The following is a 20,411-nucleotide window of genomic DNA, read 5'->3' as shown; positions in this document are numbered from 1 at the left end:
AGGTAACCATTTTATCGACCAATCCCTATGGGTGGATGAACAGCTGGGTTGACTGTGTGGACTGACACCTGCAACTAGGATTCGAACCTATGCACTTGACCCTGGGCGGCCCGTGAATGCATCACGGTCAGGAACGGTAACCGCTATCAAATCTGTTTCGTTAAGATGAACAAACTTACGTGCATATTCTAAAAAGTTGTATATAAATCATGATATATCTTACTCATATACTTGTATGCAACTCTAATATCAACCACATATCCTATCTCTACTAATGGTGGTTGGAAGGAAGTTTCTACTTATCAATGCACAACCATTCAGTATACTAAAAGATGTCCCACATTGGTAGTATTTTAATTACAACCATAATTCAGAAAATGAATTAAAATCAACATAGTTACCCATTCAATTTTTACCATTTTCTCTAACATAAAACGTTTTCTTTAAAGGACGCAAGCATCATATCTAAAACTCCAATTATTTCAGCCCACTGGGCGTCGTGTGCCTTTAAAAAACCCCACAAACTACGTAAAGAATATATCATTAGATGAAATAAATTCTTCTATTGGGTTAAAATTGACGGGCTTCTCTCCCCTTGACGATAAAAGATGTGGGTAGGAGCGTGTGGCAGCCGCCGCCATGACGACCAACACTGCCAGTGGCCCGTCCTTGCGCCTACGTGCTGGTGGGATCCTGGCAGAATACGTAGAATTTGTTTGTGGGGGAGTGACGGGAGTCGAGTTGAGACGATGGTGGGGAAGGTTAGCAGATAACAGTGCTAGCTTTTGCTGTGTGTGAGTGTGCATCTGCTGCTATTGCTTGGGATAAGTCATATTCTCGCACCACTCGGGGACATATGTGGGAGGTAAGAGAGTGAAAGGAATGACAGGGGTTTGAAGAGAGGACCTCGAACATGGCTTTCTTCTGTCTAGAATATGTTTTCGAGGCCACGTTATTGTCATACTGTAATATTTGGGCTGTAGCACGCACTGGGGCTCAAGTGAAAGGTTTATCCCCTGCGAGGCTGGAGAGAGGGAGAAGGTCAGGAGGAATGGATTGACCTTAAAAAATTTACTTAAGACAAAGTTGCTGGGTGTGGCTCGGATGCAAATTAAATCCACCAGGATCATGTTGCATTTATATGATCCATTTGACCTTGCCTGGTATGAACCGTACGTAATCGTGACTGGGTGTGCAGTGAATTGGGCCAGAACTAGACACGAGTATATATATATATTTTTTTTCCAGAACTGTACATGTCTAGGAAAATCATGTACCCGACAGTCACCTGACCTTATTTTTTTTTTTTTTATGTTCGTGTTCAATTTCAACATACTTCCTACGGGATATGGCTCCTGTTAAGTCTTTATTAAACCAACGTAGCTCGAAAAGGTTACCCCTCCTCAGTACTGTGGCCACGTACCCAGTATCTTCTAGTTAAATACATGTTTCAGTGATTAATTAACGTCAGTATACCACTTCAAAACTGGGTTAGTTAAGTCAGTGTGGGGGTCAAACAAGACGTGCTGAGCTTTCCATGGCGGAGCGATGATTATGGTTTTCACATCTCAAACGCTTTAATGGTACGAGACAATTCTCGTCATTGACTGGACACATGGTAAAAGATAACTAATCACTGTCAGACAGCCACCGAGCCATTCCACCTGATAATAATACTAGTTATGAAGGGTCAGCCAAGTAACGGTAAACTTATGTACCCCCTGGCCATCAGACACGTTTTGAACAGGACTTATTCTAACAAGGGTATTATAAGTACAGTTGCTGTACAATGGATCCGGTGCAGAAATACTCTCCTAACAGCGTTATTAAACACTTATATGAATTATGGACATAATATTCCCACTTCTACCACTACCAATTGGTTATTACCATTTAATGTTAAAATTTAGCAATGAATTTGCCTTGAGCAGTGAATTTGCCATGAGTATGGAGGATTTTTTTTTTTTTCAATATTTTCGGGTGATGGAAACTGAAATAAGACTTGTAAAGTTGGTTAGTAAGAAAGATATATGTTGTAAGCAGCGTCTGATAAGGATATTAAGGAAATAATCACTAACATTTTATCACCTTACCTGCTTTGAACTTACCTTCTATGAAACAGTGGTTTCAGTTGTATGTACATCACAGCAGAATAACCACAGGGTTATGCCTTATACTTTTTTTTTTCTGCTTTACAGCCATGCTTACTGAGTGAATGTATTTTTGCTTAATGACCTTGGTATGGGAATTTTGTAACTGGCTATGGGAAATGATGAAATACTGTCATGAATCTACTTAAAGTGCAACCTAAAAAAACAAATTTTTAATGTCATTGACAGTGGGGAGGGCTATGGAGATTAGAGGAAAAATGGGATTTTAATGTAACAGTAAGTGACCCAATTCTAACAGAACTTATGGAAACCTCACCAAACTCACCATGACAGAATAGATAAACCTTACTTTTCAACAATTTAGATAAAACATACTGTCAGTGTCTGCTGCACCATTCTACGCTGTTAACAAAATATTAGCTGGAAAGCAAAACAGAGACCATAATTTTTGTATTTTTCTTTTAAAGTAACTTTGAAATTAAGATAAATTTGGCTTCTGGGGAAGTTAGATGAGGTTTTCATAGATTCTACTGATATTTTGAGACCCAGGTCTGTAGCCAATATTCCTTTCCCCTAACAGTTAACGAGTCCCAGGTCTGAAGCCAATTCCCCATCCCCCTCCTCAACAGTTGAAGTTTCACTTTTGCCAACGTAGTTATATATGGTAAATCATTAACTAAAGAAACACTAGTATCTCTGAAATCTCCAAAAATAGCTACTTGTAAAAAATCCAGGTATTGATAACCATGCAAAATGCTATAAAAGAGTGTGATTTCATTGCTGTCCTTGATGGATAAAAGTGGATCTTTTTCTTGATCTTTAACACCAACTGTTAAAATAGATACAGCACTAAAGGTGTGCAGAGCTGGGGCATTCAGACTTTTACAGATTTCATGCATAGTTCCAGGTACATCATGTGAATGAGAGTGGCCTGGAAGCACTGCGAATCACTTTCATACCTTCAACCATGATAGAGCAAAGACTCATCCTTAGTTGCTATCCTCTTACATTATGATACACAGATTGATTTTGTCAAAGAAGCAGCCATTTACTGAGATTCAGCAGATCAGAAATGGATGATATTGGTGTAGATCAACCAATGCTAATATGTGTAACATTAGTTTTTTATCGTTAGATGAGTTGGCATGGGCAGTTGAGGCCCTAATCAAGACCATCCCATTAATGCTATATATATATATATATATATATATATATATATATATATATATATATATATATATATGTATATTATTATAATTTGTCGCTGTCTCCCGTGTTAGCGAGGTAGCGCAGGAAACAGACGAAAGAATGGCCCAACCCACCCACATACACATGTATTCCCCGCGTGTCGTAGAAGGCAACTAAAGGGGACAGGAGCGGGAGGCAAGAAACCCTCCCTTCCTTACATTTTAACTTCCTAAAAGGGGAAACAGAATATATATAATATATAATATATATATATATATATATATATATATATATATATATATATATTATATATATATATATATATATATATATATATATCCTAGCTTGAACCAGGTACCCATTTTATCGACCAACCCCTAAGGGTGGATGAACATCTGGGTTGACTGCAGACTGACTCCTGCAACCAGGATTCGTACCTATGCGCTCGACTCTGGTTGGGCCTGTGATTGCATCACGGTCAGAAATGCTTACTGATAAATCACCTTGAATAAATGATAAAGACTATTATATGCATTAAAATTTCAACATTTTTTAAGAGACAACCCCCTTAAAATCATCAGTGAATGGATTTAACTAATCTAACCATCCATTGCAGTGATAAGGTCATTGCCAAAAACGTCCTTTGCAAAGTTGCGACCATCCCCTCTGAAAGCCCTGGTTAGGGATCTGGTAGACATGTTTCACCTTCTCATGTATGTTATCTTATTTTTCCTGATCCTCAAAGCAAAGCCTCCCCACTGTTGATGTAATTGTTATTGCAGGGTGAGTAAAGGAAAATGTTTCTGGACTAGAAGCAGTACCCTATTTCTGAAGGCTCAGGAATCATGAGAGCTTAGTTCACAGCTCTTGATTTTATTCATTACTCCATTGTCATTCAGTGGGAGGGGTTCGTCATCATTTTTCCCCAATCTATTCTAACCTAAAACTTAGCCCAATCTATAGTTTGGTTTTTTAAATTCAGCACTTATGGTTCTTTGGGCTTGCAGAAATTGGAAGCCACTTCTGGATACTCTCCACACACAAAATGCTTCAAAGTACACTCCCCTGGTTTTATTGTACTCTCCACATGGTGGACTTCCATTGGAAAACTTATTCACTAACATTCCAGTTATATTCATAATGCTTTTAAATTACCCAATAGCATAGTGATTAGAAAGCTACATATTTAGAAATGTACTGACAGGTAGATCTACAATGTTGCAAAACCTTGAATTCTTGGACCAAGCCATGTTAAGATTTTAGAATACCCTCTTATGGAATTTAGAAATATTTGGGCTACAGATTGTGGTTTGAACATATATTGTTGTAACTAACAAGGTTTAGCACTGCTTATGTAATGCTGGTTTAACCCCTTAAACATGTCCTGAGAGATATTTATATTAGCTGTGCAACATCTCTAGATAGACACTTGTGCATCTTTTTGCACCTCAATTTTCAGTGTACCACCAGTGCCAAATGACCTTAACACTCTGCCTTTCTAGTGCGGCTTTTAATTCTATAAACATTTATAGTTTTGCTATTATGAAATTATCATCAGTGAGCCACATTGATTACAAGAAGATTTTTGATGTAACATAATAGTGAACAGTAATCAATTTTTCAATGTTGGTAAAATATACCATAAAATGTGCAGTGGCAATTTACTTGACTTTTGGGCCTTAACCCTGCTAATGGAAAAGAGAAAATGTGGTAACCTTTAAGAAAACGTTTTATTTCTTTGATATTTCCCAAGTACTAGTAACAATATAACGCTAACTTGTTGTGAGGTGTGACTGCATCCACCAGTGTTTCAGAAACTGCCTGATGAGTTTCTGTTCCAGTGTATCAGAGGCTGGAAATTGTACTGCAGCTGAGTGGTTAGAGCACTTGACTACTAAGCTCAAGCTTTATGTTGTTGATTAGTTTGGGCAGGCAATGAGTAGTTAACTTCTTTGCAATACAAACATGATCTCGGATACTGATATAATGAAAATTATTAGTTTTCAAGAGAAATTATGAAAATATATTGTAGGAGATGTTGCACAAATATCCTTTGAATGAACAATGTAAGTACTGTTGATCCAGACTTTTTGCTTGTTAAAAGTTTATCCAAAATGCCAGACATTTGACTGATTCTCGAGTTGTTAAGGAGTGGATAGCTGTGGTATAAAAGTTATTACAACAGGTTGGTATTTAAAGAAACAGTGATGTTCTTCAGCTTAAAAGGAATGACAACAACCTTTTAGTTTGGGAAGGTATGGTTAAAGTTACTTGCTTTGTTATAATTATTTCAAGTGTTTTGAAATCCCCCTTATAGTGCACTGCAAGATTTTTTTCTTTTGAAATGTTGCACTTTGCTTGTATACAGGTTTGCTGTGGCAGGAAAGATTTTCCAGGGGCTGTATGCAATGAGACATCCCATATTGTATATGCTTGTAAATTAGGTACAAATAACAGTTATAAATGTTATGTATTGTAGGTGGCGTGGGTAGAAGACCATGTCATTTGGGAACGAGGATTATCATCTTATATGGAGTGAAAACCCAGGACCAAAGCCATCTTGGGGGCCACTGATGGGGGGACGCTGCGAGGGCTCCTCACCCCTTGGCACACTGCGGCGGGTGGCCCCCATCATTATTCTCGCATCAATGGTTATTTGTCTTGTCCTGTATTACACTTCCCCAATGGGAGCTGCCGCAGTCTATGGTAAGTAGAAGTAGGGCATGCAGAAGTTCTCATAATTTGTTGTTTTTAGGGTTCATTATCTGCTTTGTCATATCATTTGCTTCTTCCGCTGTGTTTATTTCCTCTTATGCTTTGTAATTCTATAAAAATTCTAACTGATATCACTGACTCGAATTATACACTAACCCTGTTTGTAATGATCTTAGATTTTGCTTAATATTAATTTTCTTTTGTATCATGGCTACTAAGTTTCTGTCGTTGTGCTTGTATATTGATAGAGTGTGACAGTGAAATAATTCCAGCTCCATCAGCAGCCTCTGAGACACCTGGGCTTGATTCCATCACAACAGAAGCTTACCGCAAGCGCCTTCGTATCCGAGGTACCCAGCGGCGACTGCCTCAAGCACTGATCATCGGAGTGCGTAAATGTGGTACGCGAGCCCTCATTGAAATGCTCAATCTTCATCCCCACATTCAGAAGAATGGAGTAGAGATGCATTTCTTTGACGATGATGAACGATATGCAAATGGTTTAGAGTGGTACAGAAAGAAGATGCCATATTCCTTTGATAATCAGGTATCTGTTGTGCCTTAAATTATTTTTCTGTCTTTCTACATTTTCTTCCCAAATATAGACAGGTGGCTTGATCAGAACCTTTTCTGAAGATTATAGTCATTTATTAATACTTCCATTGGTTCATTAAGTTTCTCCCTTATTTGTTCTTTTTGTAATTGTGTCAGTCTATCCAGACATTTTTTGTGAGTCACTTATTCTTGTTAGATTTTTTCTAATTCTTTTCTCGTGATTACACCACCTCAGTACTCCATCTTTCATCCAGTTACCACTAGTTAGTTTCATCTTTAACCCAGTCAGTTCCTTAAGAGTCTTTTATTTCATCCCTTTGTGTCATCTTCCAGTCCTTATTTAGAACTACACCCAGTATACCATTTCCCACTGCTTAGGAGCTTGGCTCATGAGGTCTTGTCTCCATGCATTCCAGTTATGGCACAGTTCCAGATCTGTCCATCAAAGCAAATTTTTCAGTTGACTACCTTCATACTATCATTATGCATTACCCAATCTTATCCAGGATCTCTACAAAGGCTCCTGCAGTCCATGGCTGCACCACCTCCAGTAACAGGGAAAAGTGGACTCCTTTGGAGTAAGTTCTTTTACAATGATAATGCCTTATCAAGGATAACTTTTCGCTGATGAGGTAACTGTGGGCAAGTGAAGTCTGGTAGCACCTATCATTAGTTTAACACTAGGACCTCTTTTATGGAGCTCTTACAGCATTGAGGTTGCCCTGGAATCAGATGCAGCAAAGTGACAGACTTCTTTGGAGCAAGAAGTTCCTTTACAAAACTGTCAGCTGATGATAATACAGCCTCAGCAAAGATGGCTTCCACAATGCGTGTAACCACAAACAGGTGGAATTTGGTAATGCACTACCATTACAAAACTGGAGATGTGCTTCTAGGAAGAAAAATTTTCCCCAGAATATAAGAACACGATGCTGAAGATATTTTTAAGGAATTTTTTTGGGAAACAATTAGTCTAACTAATGATAAAGATGATACACAAAAGTTAATTCAAAGTGAACTCCCTTTGTAACAGAATGTTTTGGAGAAGTGTGTTTCATAAGAAGCTGAATTCCATTACATTTCCAATCTCCCCCTTGGTATACAAGGAATTCAAAATATATGTAAGCCTATACTTATCATAATACTGCAATGATGCTGTGGTGTGTAGGTTACCTTCCCTAGGGTGGAGATTTTCAGGGAGAAGCATGGACTATACTGAATCAAAAGGAAAATAGCTCCAGGGTCACTTAAAGTCAGCTGAATGACCCCCTATTCAGAAATGGTGCATACAAGTACAGGTTGCTCTCCACACACTCATGATTCTGTCATTTTCAGCTTTAATGTAATACTAAAGAGTTTCCAGGACCTCTTCAACATACAATACTAATAGCACTCTTATCTGCTATGATTTGATCATAAATGACATGCCTTTGTGCCTCGAAAAACTCTGCTGTTGCATGGGAACACAGACACCAAGCTTGTTCGTGTTGACTAAGCATGCGCATATATTGATGTCAAGTGACCAAGCTAGGTCTTGTTTCTTTTTAAAATTTTGCTATGGGTGGAAAGGTACAGCAGATGCAAATCAATAAAACTGCATATTCATATGCAGAAAGAACAATTTATGTTAGTGAAATAAAGAAAAAGTGCACCAAAGTTGTATGCAAGGCTGTCAGATTTTTTTCCCCTAATGCCCAGTATCCTAGACCAAGTTCAGGAACTAATGGACAATTCTGTTACACCACAAACTCAGTCTGGTTGGATTTTATCCAACTGGCCTGAACTTGTGATTTAATTGACTTTCACAGAATTTTCCCAAAGATTAGGTCCACAGGGTCCATTACAAGCAAAATTTTGATATATTGGAGCCAATTAGAATGGAGTTTCATTGTACGTAAAGACAAACTTAGGGTCTGATTCTGTATAGATATAACTCAATTTTCATTCTTGGAAAACAAGCAATGTGAAAAACAATATAATGAAAACATTTTAACTATCTATCTGCCTGTCTGTCTATATCTGATTACTGTTCCCTTCCGGAACTCCCTCAAGGGGGTAGCCATGGCAATAGAGTCTCCATAACTAATGAACTCCAGTGTCACTTCTTAGCCTTTAGTGCCTCACCCATAACATTTTACTAAAAGAAACAATGGGATAAGAGGGGGTTTATGTTCTCTGGGGACATATCTGGCCATGTGTTTCATTCAAAAACATAAATAAAATGCTAATAAACATAAAGGTCAGGTGGATAATCAGAACTTTTAGGCATGAAGAGTGAGGCCCTAGTGACATGCCATTGGGCATTACTAGTATAATAATACTTTTAGGTTCATGAGTTATGGACAATGCTCATGAGATGAACTAATAATCAGTGTAAAGCAGAAAAATATCTTAAATTTTGACAAGACAGTGATTAATATGTGTGGGTCAAACAATGTTTCCAAACGGTGTAATTATGAATGATTATTAAACATTTGTATTGTGATTATTTCTCAAATTAACAGTTTATGAGGTACTTACACCATTTCTGAAGACAGCTGCATAAATATGATTGCAAAATCCCCACAAAGGCACTATATAATTGAGGAATAGGTAAAAAATGGACAGCACACAGGCTGGGCAAGGTTTATAAGCAGTGTAGGTACGAGCAGTGATTGTGCATTTATATTTTGACTGCTTTAAACATTGTTTTTTCTCATGATAATTTTTGCAAATATATCCAGGTCCTGACTACTTTGCCTTCATTCTTTGTAAATAAAGATATGACTAAAAACAATATTTATTACTATATGCTGTATATTCTAATAAGATATGTCTTGCGAGATAAAATTACACATTATAAAGAACACTCACCACTTGCAGATGACGATAGGTCTTGGTTGGATGGCTGGAGGGGTGGGTGAGAAGGAATACTACAGCCAGTACACCACCACCTTGTGATAACTCTGCTCACATTCACAAAGACAGAGCCATCCAGCAGGTAGTACACTGACAGTACAAGTCCTTCCACACTCCCTCATTGGAGCATACATTGCAACACTTATACTTGTGTGGCATCTTCTGCATTGGGAGTTAAATCTTGTGGCAAAAACAATCTAGAGGATCTGTGTGGCAAAATGAATGCTGTTCTAGTATATCACTGGTCTTGTGGCCACCCAGTGGAGTGCTGTTGTCCTCACCAGCCAGATCATACTATGAATCAGAGTGGAAAATGAGCTGGAAAGATTGTCTGGCTGGATAAGATGGATTGTTGGGGCCATCCACATCTACTGAGGGTTCATCATCTGCAGCATCCTTACCCTGGGTGCAGAAACCCAAGGTGATGAAGTCGTCAGGTGCATGGTGCGATTAAGTCAGGTGTATGGTGCTGCCACTCTGATGGTTCAAAATGGAGCAGAGTGCAGACCAAGACCTTTAGGAAATCCTGCAGCTGCACCTTCCTGTAGTCCCTGAAGTCCTTGGTCAGCAAGATATGTTCATTGTAGATTACAATATGTATGAAGTAGTTTGTTATCTTCTTGGTCCATTTCTGTGTACCTCTTGTAAAGTGATAGTACTTAATAATTTTGTCAAAGTGATCAACTCCACTCATATGTGCATTGTAGTCCTACACCATCGAAGACTTGTTGACCTGCTTGGTGACCCCAGTTGGAGTTTTCCCTTTCTACTGTTGAATGACAGGTTCAGTGTCAGCTTTGTGAAAGATCTTGGGTACAGGCTGTTTGTCCTTCCACAAAAGTACCAGCATGTTACTCTTCGTTTTGCACTAGATGGTGTTGGCTGGTACCTTCCCTTGTTGCTTGCATGTGCTATCTGTGGGCACCTGAATGAACCTTTGAGTCCCACAGGAATTTACCCTGTTTCAAGGAGTTTCTTATCCAGGGATACATTGTTGTAATAGTTGTCCATGTACAACACCTATCCCTCATGCAGAAGAGGAGACAGGACTCCATCACTGTGTCAGGTGTTTATGTAGATGTCACAGTAGACCTCAAAATCAGACACCGCATGTTTTTGCCTCAGTCAGGATGTAGAGTTTGATGGGAGGACTTTTTGGACTTATGCAGTTACCTATGCGTACAGTGTGGGGAGAGAGTTCATCACTTGTAGGGCCCCATCCCTTGAATTTTCTATGACATTATGTAGCTTTTTAATTTAAAAGCTTTGTAAACTGCCAGCATTAACTGCTTCATTGGTTAGTTTATCTCAACCATCCACCACCCTAACATGAAACCAGTTTCCTGAGCATCCTTTTAACAAGCTTTTTACCCAGCTTTTTGTCAAGGTTCCTGGTTACTCTGGTGCTGTATCACTTTAAGGATTGTTACCAGTCAGTATCATCCAGCTGATTTAGAAACTTAAAGGTTGATATCAGGACCATCATCATCTCCCCTTCGTGGTGGACAGCTTTTTAACCCCCAGCCTCAAGTTGTAGCTCACTCAATTCATTTACCATCTTAGTTGCTCCTCTCTGTATCCTCTTAATCAGACTCATGTGCTTTTTTAGGTGCAGTGACCAGATTTGTGAGCCATAGTCTAGTTTTGGTCTCATGTATGTGGTGAATAATCTTATGAACTTTTCCTTTTATATATATATATTTAAGTGCGATTCTTATTTTTGCAAGTTGACAGTTTGCCTCTTTCACAGTTCTCCTAATGTGATAAATTAGGCACAATGTTAACCCCTAGATCTCTTTCACCTGCTAATTTCTGTAGTTTATTTTCCATTAGGTAATAATTTCACTGACACCTTTCACCGTGTTCTATCCTCACCACTTTGAACTTGGATTTATTCTCATTATCCATTTATGTGACCAACTTTGGAGTTTGTCCATCATTATTTTCCTCTGGATCTTTCCATGTTTACATATGATTCCAGTCCATTAGACAAGTTACTCATATACACCAAGAATAGCAGTGGGCCTTAGACCAAGCCCTGTGGCACACCACTTATAACACCACCCCACTTTGAGTATGTACCTCTTGTGTTCTTTGCTCCCTTTTAATAAGGTAGTCTTCTATCCAGTGAAGGAGTCCAATCTTTACTCCTGCCTTTATGATCTAAGATGGAAATCACCTTGAATGGGAGCAGACCCCACCCTGCCATGTGGCCTCCAACCAGGGACAGGTGGTAATCTGGTCTTCAAGTTCTTAGCGAAGCACTCCATGACAAAGTGCACTTTGATAAGCCAGTAGGTAAACTCTTAGGGTGTGGCACTGTTGTTGAAAATGCAGAAGAAACCCAGAATTTGGTTCACTGTCATGATATAGCCAAATGTTGGCACAAGGATATTTCATCACTTCCCCAGAATTGCCTGATGGTGTACATCTTTTCAGTCCCATGAGGATTATGAGTCTAAGGTACTGTGCCGTATCTTTGACTGAGGCACCCACCCACTCTGCAAAAGAAGATTAACTAATAGCCAGCCTTTCCCATGCACAATGATTTGTTTATACGGAGAGATATTTAAACAGCTCTTTGAGATAAAAGCCATTGGAAACCAAGAGCTGTGGCTGGCATTTGGACATTCATATTGGCTGGCCAATGAATAGATGGCCATCGGGCATGGGGTTACCATCAGTTCAGGAAGCAGATGTGAAGGGAACAGCAGCAAGTGTAGAGGAAGCAGCAGCAAGTGTGGAGCAAGCAGCAACAGCGTTTGTGAAGGGAGTATCAGCACGTGTGGATAATTTTCTTACCACGATGTCCTTCCATGTATTAGGCAACAGTAGCCCTTATTCAGCCATCAAGTCAATTAGGGGCAGAAGTGAAGGTAGGTATGGATGCAGGCTTGGCAGCAGGTATGGAATCTGATGTGTGGCTGCAGCCACAGATGCAGGTGAAGATGCAGGCTAGGTGGTATGGTGGCCATGCATTGCTATGCCTCAGAGAGTTCACACATGCTCTCAGGGACACCTGCAATAGCTCCTTCAAAGACAGTAGACCCACATGGTTCAAGAATTTCTATTTCCTACATATCATTACTTACTTCATCATTGCTACCATCTGTATCAGTTTAAATCACTACCCAACTTGTAAGATGACTCATTAAGAAATAAATATTCTGTTCTAATAAGACATTCACATTTTAGTCACTAACTCCATTGAGTTCTCTAGTAGTGGCCTTATTACCAACATTTGCAAGTTTCACTGTAACACACACAAACAAATAAATAAATGAAAATGCTAAAACATCCAGCTAAATCCAAGCAAAAATGATTCTTGTCATGATGTAATGGAAAATGGTCCTGTACTGAAACATGGTGATCAGGGCTAGGTTTTGCTGAAGTGGGTTAGAGTGGAGTGAGGGTTACTAAGAAGGAGAGGGAGGGACACTAGAGTTATCCAAATTGCTCCAGAATTATCTAATTAACAAATATTGCCATATCACAAGCAATGCAAATATTTAATAGACTAACATGGGAGACCCACAGACTTAGCTATAATCATGAGTTTCTTCCAGAATCAAACCACATAAACACCTCTTGTGTAAGCTCAAGAATGATAGTCTAGTCTTGCACTCCCTGAGTATCTTTTAAGTCTTTCCAGATGTACTGAAATGGTTGCGCTTACTGTGGATATGGTAAGTAATGTGGTAACGGGGAACCCAAGCAAATGTATTTTTTCAGTTTCTCGTATACAAATCAAATAGTATTTTACAATGATAATTAAAAATGCATAAGTACACCAAATACCTCAAATTATGGTGATATATTTGTTTTAAAGAAAATAATCTTGTAGACATTAAAGACATTACACATAAAACATTTTTGTTTTTCTAGTCTGTCACAAGTCAAAACAATGTCATATGTCAAACAAATTAACCAAATTCTAAAGTGTCTTGAGTCTGAAACATTGCATCTCAAAGTGTCGTAACTCAAGGCTTCTTCATAGTCAAATGGAATAATGAGGTGGTATGAAAATGCAAAAGGGGCAAATACTAATAGAATGACTTAAAGGTGCAGTTCATGTAGATGCTTGGTAATATGGATACAGAGGTTGGTTAGATGGAAGGACACAGTGAAGGATGATGCATACAGGGTGTGTTAATGAGGGAATATGTAAATATGTGATAGTCCTGTTGAAAAAAAAAAAAATTTGCTTTGACCACTTTCTTTGTAGCAGAAAAATGCCTCTGGGATGTAATTATAGGGTTGGAAACGAACAGTTAATCCTCCGAAAATGTTGCATGTATAAACATATGTTTGCTGAATACAATAACTATCTCTGTATCCTATTAGCTGGTATTTGCATTGAAAGTATGAAGATTCAAGAATAACTTCTGGACAGTAGTTGTTTATCAGGTGAAGATTCATGTAGAATGACTTCTGGACGGTAGCTGCTGTTATAGGTAGGAGACCCAGCAGAAAAGAATTTTTAGAAGAATGTTTGGTGGTGGTAATAGATAATCCTACAGATGGCCCTTTTACCAAAGATAAGTTTTTTCTTTTGGCAGGTTACAGTTGAAAAAACCCCATCATATTTCATATCTCGCGAGGCACCGGCAAGAATACGTGCCATGAATGAAACCATTAAGCTGCTGTTAATTGTGCGGGAACCAGCAACGCGTGTCCTGTCTGATTACACTCAAATAATGGAGACAAAAATGAGAAAAGGCAGACAAGTTGCTCCATTTCACAAGCGAGTGCTTACTCCAGATGGTGAAATTAATGATGGGTTAGTACTAGTTATGGAACTGTAGGAATGAATGGGGTAGCGTGTTTGTGTGTTTGGAAGACTGATGTAGGTAATTATGAAAGTGCTTGGATATGCAGTTGTGTTATTTAGAGAAAATTCTGTATTAGCCATCAATATACCTGTAGCAAAGATTGTGTTGTTCTTCAATTTTAGAATCCTTAGGCTCAACAGTGGAGTTCCCCAGGGAGCAATTGTTTTAATAACTCTATTCAGTCTCTTCCTACACAAGCTTCCATCACCTGCAGACCGTAGTGTAAAGGTCCTCTCTCATGCATACTATCTTACAGTCACATTACAGCACTCCAACACTATACAACATGAACAAACAAGCAACACTACCTGACACAAATTGAGGACTGGCTTGCTTAGAAAAGAATGTTTCTCCACAGAAGTCTTCAGTAAGCCATTTAATCCAAGGCTGACACTAATCCAAAGTAAACACCTTTCCATTACCTTGAATAGCCAGTTGCTCCCACTGAACAGAACTCCAACTGTTCTGGGCATCATGTATGATACACACAAAAGCAACAAACTAAATACCTCGAAACTCAAACTGATACTTAATTTGAACATGGAGAAGAAACCCTTATTATCTTCAAGAATCATAACTAGTATATCTTTGGTATATTTCCCGGGGAAAAAGGGACTCTCCAGAAGTGCTGATTTGCCTTAGCAAGAAATGGTACACCAGGAACTGTACCTAGAAGGGATGGAGAGCTCTTTTTAAGGCAAACTTTTAAAATTAACCCACAAAGGTACTTTATAAATGGAATCAGAGTTAATGATATATTTTTCTTTGTTCTCCACCTTTATGAGGCAGTGTCAGCAATAATCAATAGCATCATTACATACGTCATTTCTCTGGCTCACATATATCATGAATTGAAACCCAACATTTCCTTACACAGCCAAGCCCCACAGACTATTCCTTGGTTTCTTCACATTGTTTCATATGCCCTAGGTCAGCTTACAGACTGTTCCCTGGCTTCCCCAATTGTTCGATTTGTTCTAGTTCATCCAACTGGCAGCACACTGTCTCCTGGGCACTGCATCAATCCAACCCATTTCAATTGATCCCATGCATGCCTCTCACTCTCCTAAATGTTAAAGCTAATAATGTGTCAAAGTCTCACACTCATTCATTCCATGTCCCTCTTAGTCTCCCCCTTCTCCATCTCGATCCTTAGAGTCTTTCTTTGCTCATCCTCTTCATTTGTTCAAACCATTTCAGCACACCTAGGTCAGCTCTGTCAGTCAGACTGCATTCACTACCACACTACTCTTTCACCTGCTCCTTCCCTACACAATCAACCCACCTCAAATATCAACAAGCACTTCTTTCCCAACACATTTGTCATTTTCCATTGTTTTGCATTCCAGGCCCAAGACTTACACCCATACATCATTTTCGGTTCTGCCATGCTCTCAGACTTGACCATTCTTGACTTAACAGACAATGACTTCCTTTCACAAATTCCTTAATGTACCCAGAACCACAGCCCCTCTCTTTTCTTGTGACTTGTTTCTCTCCTCCATTGGCTCCACCAGCTGCCACGTCCACTTCCAGATACCTAAAGCATTCCACTTCCAGGTCCTTTCTCATCACATAGCTACATCTCATTACAGTGCCATACTTTAGTTCACAACATTCATTCACAACTTTCTGCTTTCACACACTTTTCCAAACTCTGTCATCTGTCTTTAGAGTTTCTCTCTGTAGGCTGTCTTGGAAACCATGCCGTCTTTGCTACCCTGTCCGTAAACAGATTAAACAGATCAACCTTCTTTCTAAACATGCCTTACTTTCCTCCCCTGCATTGAGTAATTTTCCTTTTACCCCAGATACATTGTGAATTGCACTTGTCATTCATGGGTATAGTGAAACTGTTTGATAGGGTTGACAAGTGCTGACTTGTAGAAGGTGCTGTGAAGGATAATTTGTAATTGCTTTATTCTTAGTCTTTAATTTGTTTTTTATGCATTTGGATGTATTTTATTTATGCTTGTATACATAATACATACTGTATAGATATGTAAATAAGAAGCAAATTTATGCTATTTCCTGCAGGTTTAAAGCAATACAGATCAGCCAGTATGCAGTGCATGTCCTGCGATGGCTGAGAGAATTTCCACGGGAGCAAATACATATCATTGATGGTGATAATCTTATAGTTGATCCGTTTACTGAAATCGATAAGGTTAGTACTCTATTTTTTTTTTTTTTTTTGTACATTTTCAAAACGTTTTTGCATTTTCTGCCATTGTTACATAACTGTTACTTCAAATGACATCCTATCCAGAATCTCTCATTATGTAATGTGCAGTAGATCTCTAGATCTCCAGTTCTGATATCCACAATTTAGAAACTTGATAGAATCAAGTGCTTGTTTATTTAAGATTCCACCTAAATGATGCATAAGTTTTGGTAAGTCACCACTCCATTTTCCTTGAGCTGTTGTAGCCCATGCCACTGTTTTTTCATTGTTCTTTCAGCTTGAATATGAGGGTGTAGTGCTTTAAACTTTTCTCAGATATTATTTAGGTTTATGTTCTTACAATGGCATCCTGCAAGCATATACATGGTGTTGCCAAGTGTAATGGTGCTATGAGAAAGCATGTTCTGGTTACCAGTATGCAGAAAGTCAAGGTTAAATAAGGTGAGTTAGTGCATAACCAAAGGGAATGCATGAATCTTATAGGCGACATGAACTTATGTGATATCAAGAAACAAGAAAATTCTTAAATTTTATGATAGTGATTTTATTAAGGTCATTGCTAAGCACAGAACAATGAAGGGTGCTGTATGGTTTGATCTTCATAAATTTTTTGTACGAGTGGCTTAATCAACATCATAGTGAATGCATACATATTTTAGGGTCACCTTAGTGTGAAAAGGCTGAACAGTTTTTATGATGTCCTTTGTAACAAATATTCCAAGTTAATCAAGCCTTGATTTTCCTTAGGTACACTTCCTTTGATACTATCATCCATGATACATTGGACACTAGAAGCACCTTATTACCGTAACCATTGCTGTACAGTATCATTATAAGATTTTATGAATATCCATCTGTATGTGTAATCCCACATGATTTACTTCATTGTTTGTCAGAATGTTCGTTTCTGTGACCTAAGAATCTTTTTTGTTAGTAATTGCTTTTCATGTTTGTGCACCCTCAACAATATTCAGGTGATCTAAGACTTTTTTTCATTGTAGGTACAGCGGTTCTTGAGACTTCCTCTTCACATAAAGCCTGATAATTTCTACTTCAATGAGACCAAGGGCTTCTATTGTATGAGAAATGAAACTTTTCAAAAGTGTTTAGCAGATGCAAAGGGTCGACCTCATCCTTATGTTGATCCTGTAGTAATGTCCCGGTTACGTAAGTTTTTTGCCCCCTTCAATGAACAGTTCTATGAAATGGTGGGTCATAACTTTGGATGGCCAACCTCCTAATGCACCCAAGAATCTAAGTGAAGCTAATATGGATATTCTTTTTTCCATTGCTGGAGTTGTTTCCAGTACAAATGTACAAGCATCCTAAACTGATTTCTTATATTTTATAATTATAGTACAATTTTATGGTGATGATTATATATTTTACTATAATTTATCATTGTGTGATTGATCTGTGCCCAACATGCACGTGGTATGTTTGTTGTAGATGTGGGAAAGTGTTTGACCTGTCAACTGTGTAAGTGCTACTTTGACAAGAATCATGAATAATAATAGAAAGTGAAAAAAAAATTGGAAAGGCAAGACAATAACATGGTCCATCGTAGATTATTAGGAATAATTTGTAAGCCATAAAAATGATCTGATTGGTCCTTTTTTTTTTTGTCATTGTTACTGTGCTAGGGAAAAAAAATCTACATCTCAAGTAACAGAGCTGGCACTAAACTGTCTGTAGCTAAGTTGATGTTATACAATTTAGAAAACAGCTGCCATTCTAGCCCTAGAATAAAAGATGTTGAAGTTGTAGGTCAGAGAAAGTGTTTGCACAAAAAGGGAGTTTCATTTGTACTCTTGTCCAGTGGTAGTTTTATTGTTATTTATCAGTATAGCAGTATGACTGAGTCAGTCCATGAAACTGCAGGGATTGCAAAGTACAGTCATTGATTATGTCTGACCTGAACTTGCTGAATTACAGTATTGTCCCTCACTTGCAACCATTAAAAATATATATATTATATATGTTGGAAAGGATCACAATTTTGCGTGTGATCAAGTATATTCTTATGAGCATCTAACTGATGCTATGAGAAAAGTTATGAATTATGTGTACACACAATTATTAAGCAAACTTTTTCACTTGCCATCACACCGGAGTGCTCTTGAAGTTGAAAGGTATACATGACCATATAGGTTAGTCCCATTAAATGCATGCAAAAAATAGTAAGATGTCTTGGGGAAGGTCAGAAAAATTATCTTAAAAAAGTGATACAGTCATTGACTTTTACCATCACCATACCCCATGCCACCAGCTATGACCTCATAAACCTCCCATTTAACCACTATATTGGCATGTCTGTCAAAAACTGCTGAAGGCAAGCAGGTGGTGAATTGAGCTCTGTTTATTGCTAAACTTATGTCAGTAAGTTTGCTTACAATGTCGAGCTTTTAATGAAAAGTCCTGAACATATTGTGATAATTGGGGCACAAATAGTTAATAGGGAAAGTCCAGAGGAGAGTAACAAAGATGACACTGGAACTAAGAGAGTTGAGTTTCAAGGAAAGGGTAAGGCCTTATATTCACCCACCTTGGAAGAGAGGAGTGAGAAGTGACCTAATCACATTTAAGTTTTTTAAAGCAGATTTTGCTGATAGAAACAGTGAATGGTTCTTTAAGGATAACAACCAGAAGATTCAACATGAAATTAAGCTAGAAAGTTGTGAAGAAGTACTCTTATAGAATATGAGTATTGGATGAAGAGAATAGAATGAACAAAGACACTGTTAATGTAGAAAGAGTATAGAAATTTAAGTAGCTATGCAGATTTTTCAGACCATCCACGGGACATACTATAGTTACATTATTTTGATATGCATTGAAAGAGACTGGCATAAATGGCTGAGTATACATCTCCCTTGCCTAGTGTAATACAACAAGCTTTGAAAGTATTGCATGGTGAAGGCAAGCAACATAATTTTCACAAGCTTAGTGCTGATTTTTTAGTTGTTTTCAAAAAGTCTTGTCAAAGGAAAATGCAAGTTTAAATTGTAATGAGAGATAAATTTCTAGTTATATGAAAAGAGTAAAGGAACCAGAGACTAACAGCACTCTGTCACATGTGCCTAGCTGAGCCCTTACAGGCCACAGTAAAACTCCTGACTGAAGCTTCTCTTACTACAAGCTACCACATCAACACAAACTATCAGCAGGAACGTAGATTGACATTCTGAAATGTATGCTGGCCAACATTAAAGGACTGCTACATTTTGTTTGTGTGACTTGTGACAGTTTTCCATGTGTGTATCTGTGTGTATGTTTACTATATGTGCATTATAGGGAGAGAGTTTACCTCACATTGCCCTCTTTATTCTCTCTCTCTCTCTCTCTCCCTCTATATGTAATATATATATATATATATATATATATATATATATATATATATATATATATATATATATATATATATATATCCTAGCTTACACCAGGTATGAGTGTATATGTATTTTGTTCTGTATTTGTTTGTCTGCTCTTGCACTCAATCATTGTGTGGGTGTGCATTTCTGTTTGCCTGTGTATGCATGTGGATACACACACACTATATATATATATATATATATATATATATATATATATATATATATATATATATATATATATATATATATGTATGAATATATATTTATAAGTTTATTCATTTATTTATTATTTCTCATTTTCTAACAAAGACACAAAATCCACACAATCTGCACACATAATGAATTATACTTTTTAATGCATTACGTGTTGCAACACACTTTAATTATATGCTTCACTTACATCATACATGGTTTAGGATAATGACAGATTTCCTATAGTATGCTATGTGCATTAAGGGTAGTTTTAGTGTGTGCACAGTATACTTATAATAGAGCTGATCAGGAATTGACTCCCTGTTTATAGTAAAACTGAAGAATGTTGTTAGTTTTTTAT

The 20,411-nt window shown here is 37.9% G+C and overlaps 2 protein-coding genes across 9 annotated transcripts in view; one reads left to right on the top strand and one right to left on the bottom strand.

The window, feature by feature from the left end:
* Positions 1-20,411, bottom strand: part of Spec2 (CDC42 small effector protein Spec2) — a 74,731-nt gene that overhangs the window by 31,444 nt on the left and 22,876 nt on the right. The gene's annotated exons all lie outside the window — the stretch shown is intronic.
* On the top strand, positions 655-19,820 carry LOC139764319 (heparan sulfate glucosamine 3-O-sulfotransferase 5-like). 8 transcript variants are annotated; one of them, XM_071690819.1, is made up of 6 exons: positions 655-761; positions 5,779-6,005; positions 6,299-6,561; positions 14,027-14,247; positions 16,337-16,466; positions 17,486-19,820. In XM_071690819.1, exons 2-6 carry the CDS (start codon positions 5,798-5,800, stop codon positions 17,723-17,725), a joined length of 1,062 nt encoding a protein of 353 aa, XP_071546920.1. In that variant the 5' UTR covers positions 655-761; positions 5,779-5,797; the 3' UTR covers positions 17,726-19,820. The 8 variants fall into 8 exon arrangements, with proteins under 8 accessions (XP_071546920.1, XP_071546918.1, XP_071546915.1 ...); XM_071690817.1 differs by having other exon boundaries at positions 6,287-6,561; XM_071690814.1 differs by having other exon boundaries at positions 6,263-6,561.

The sequence above is a fragment of the Panulirus ornatus genome, chromosome 49 (genome assembly GCF_036320965.1).
Source record: "Panulirus ornatus isolate Po-2019 chromosome 49, ASM3632096v1, whole genome shotgun sequence".
Taxonomy (NCBI): domain Eukaryota; kingdom Metazoa; phylum Arthropoda; class Malacostraca; order Decapoda; family Palinuridae; genus Panulirus; species Panulirus ornatus.
This window is presented reverse-complemented; position numbering and strand designations above follow the sequence as displayed.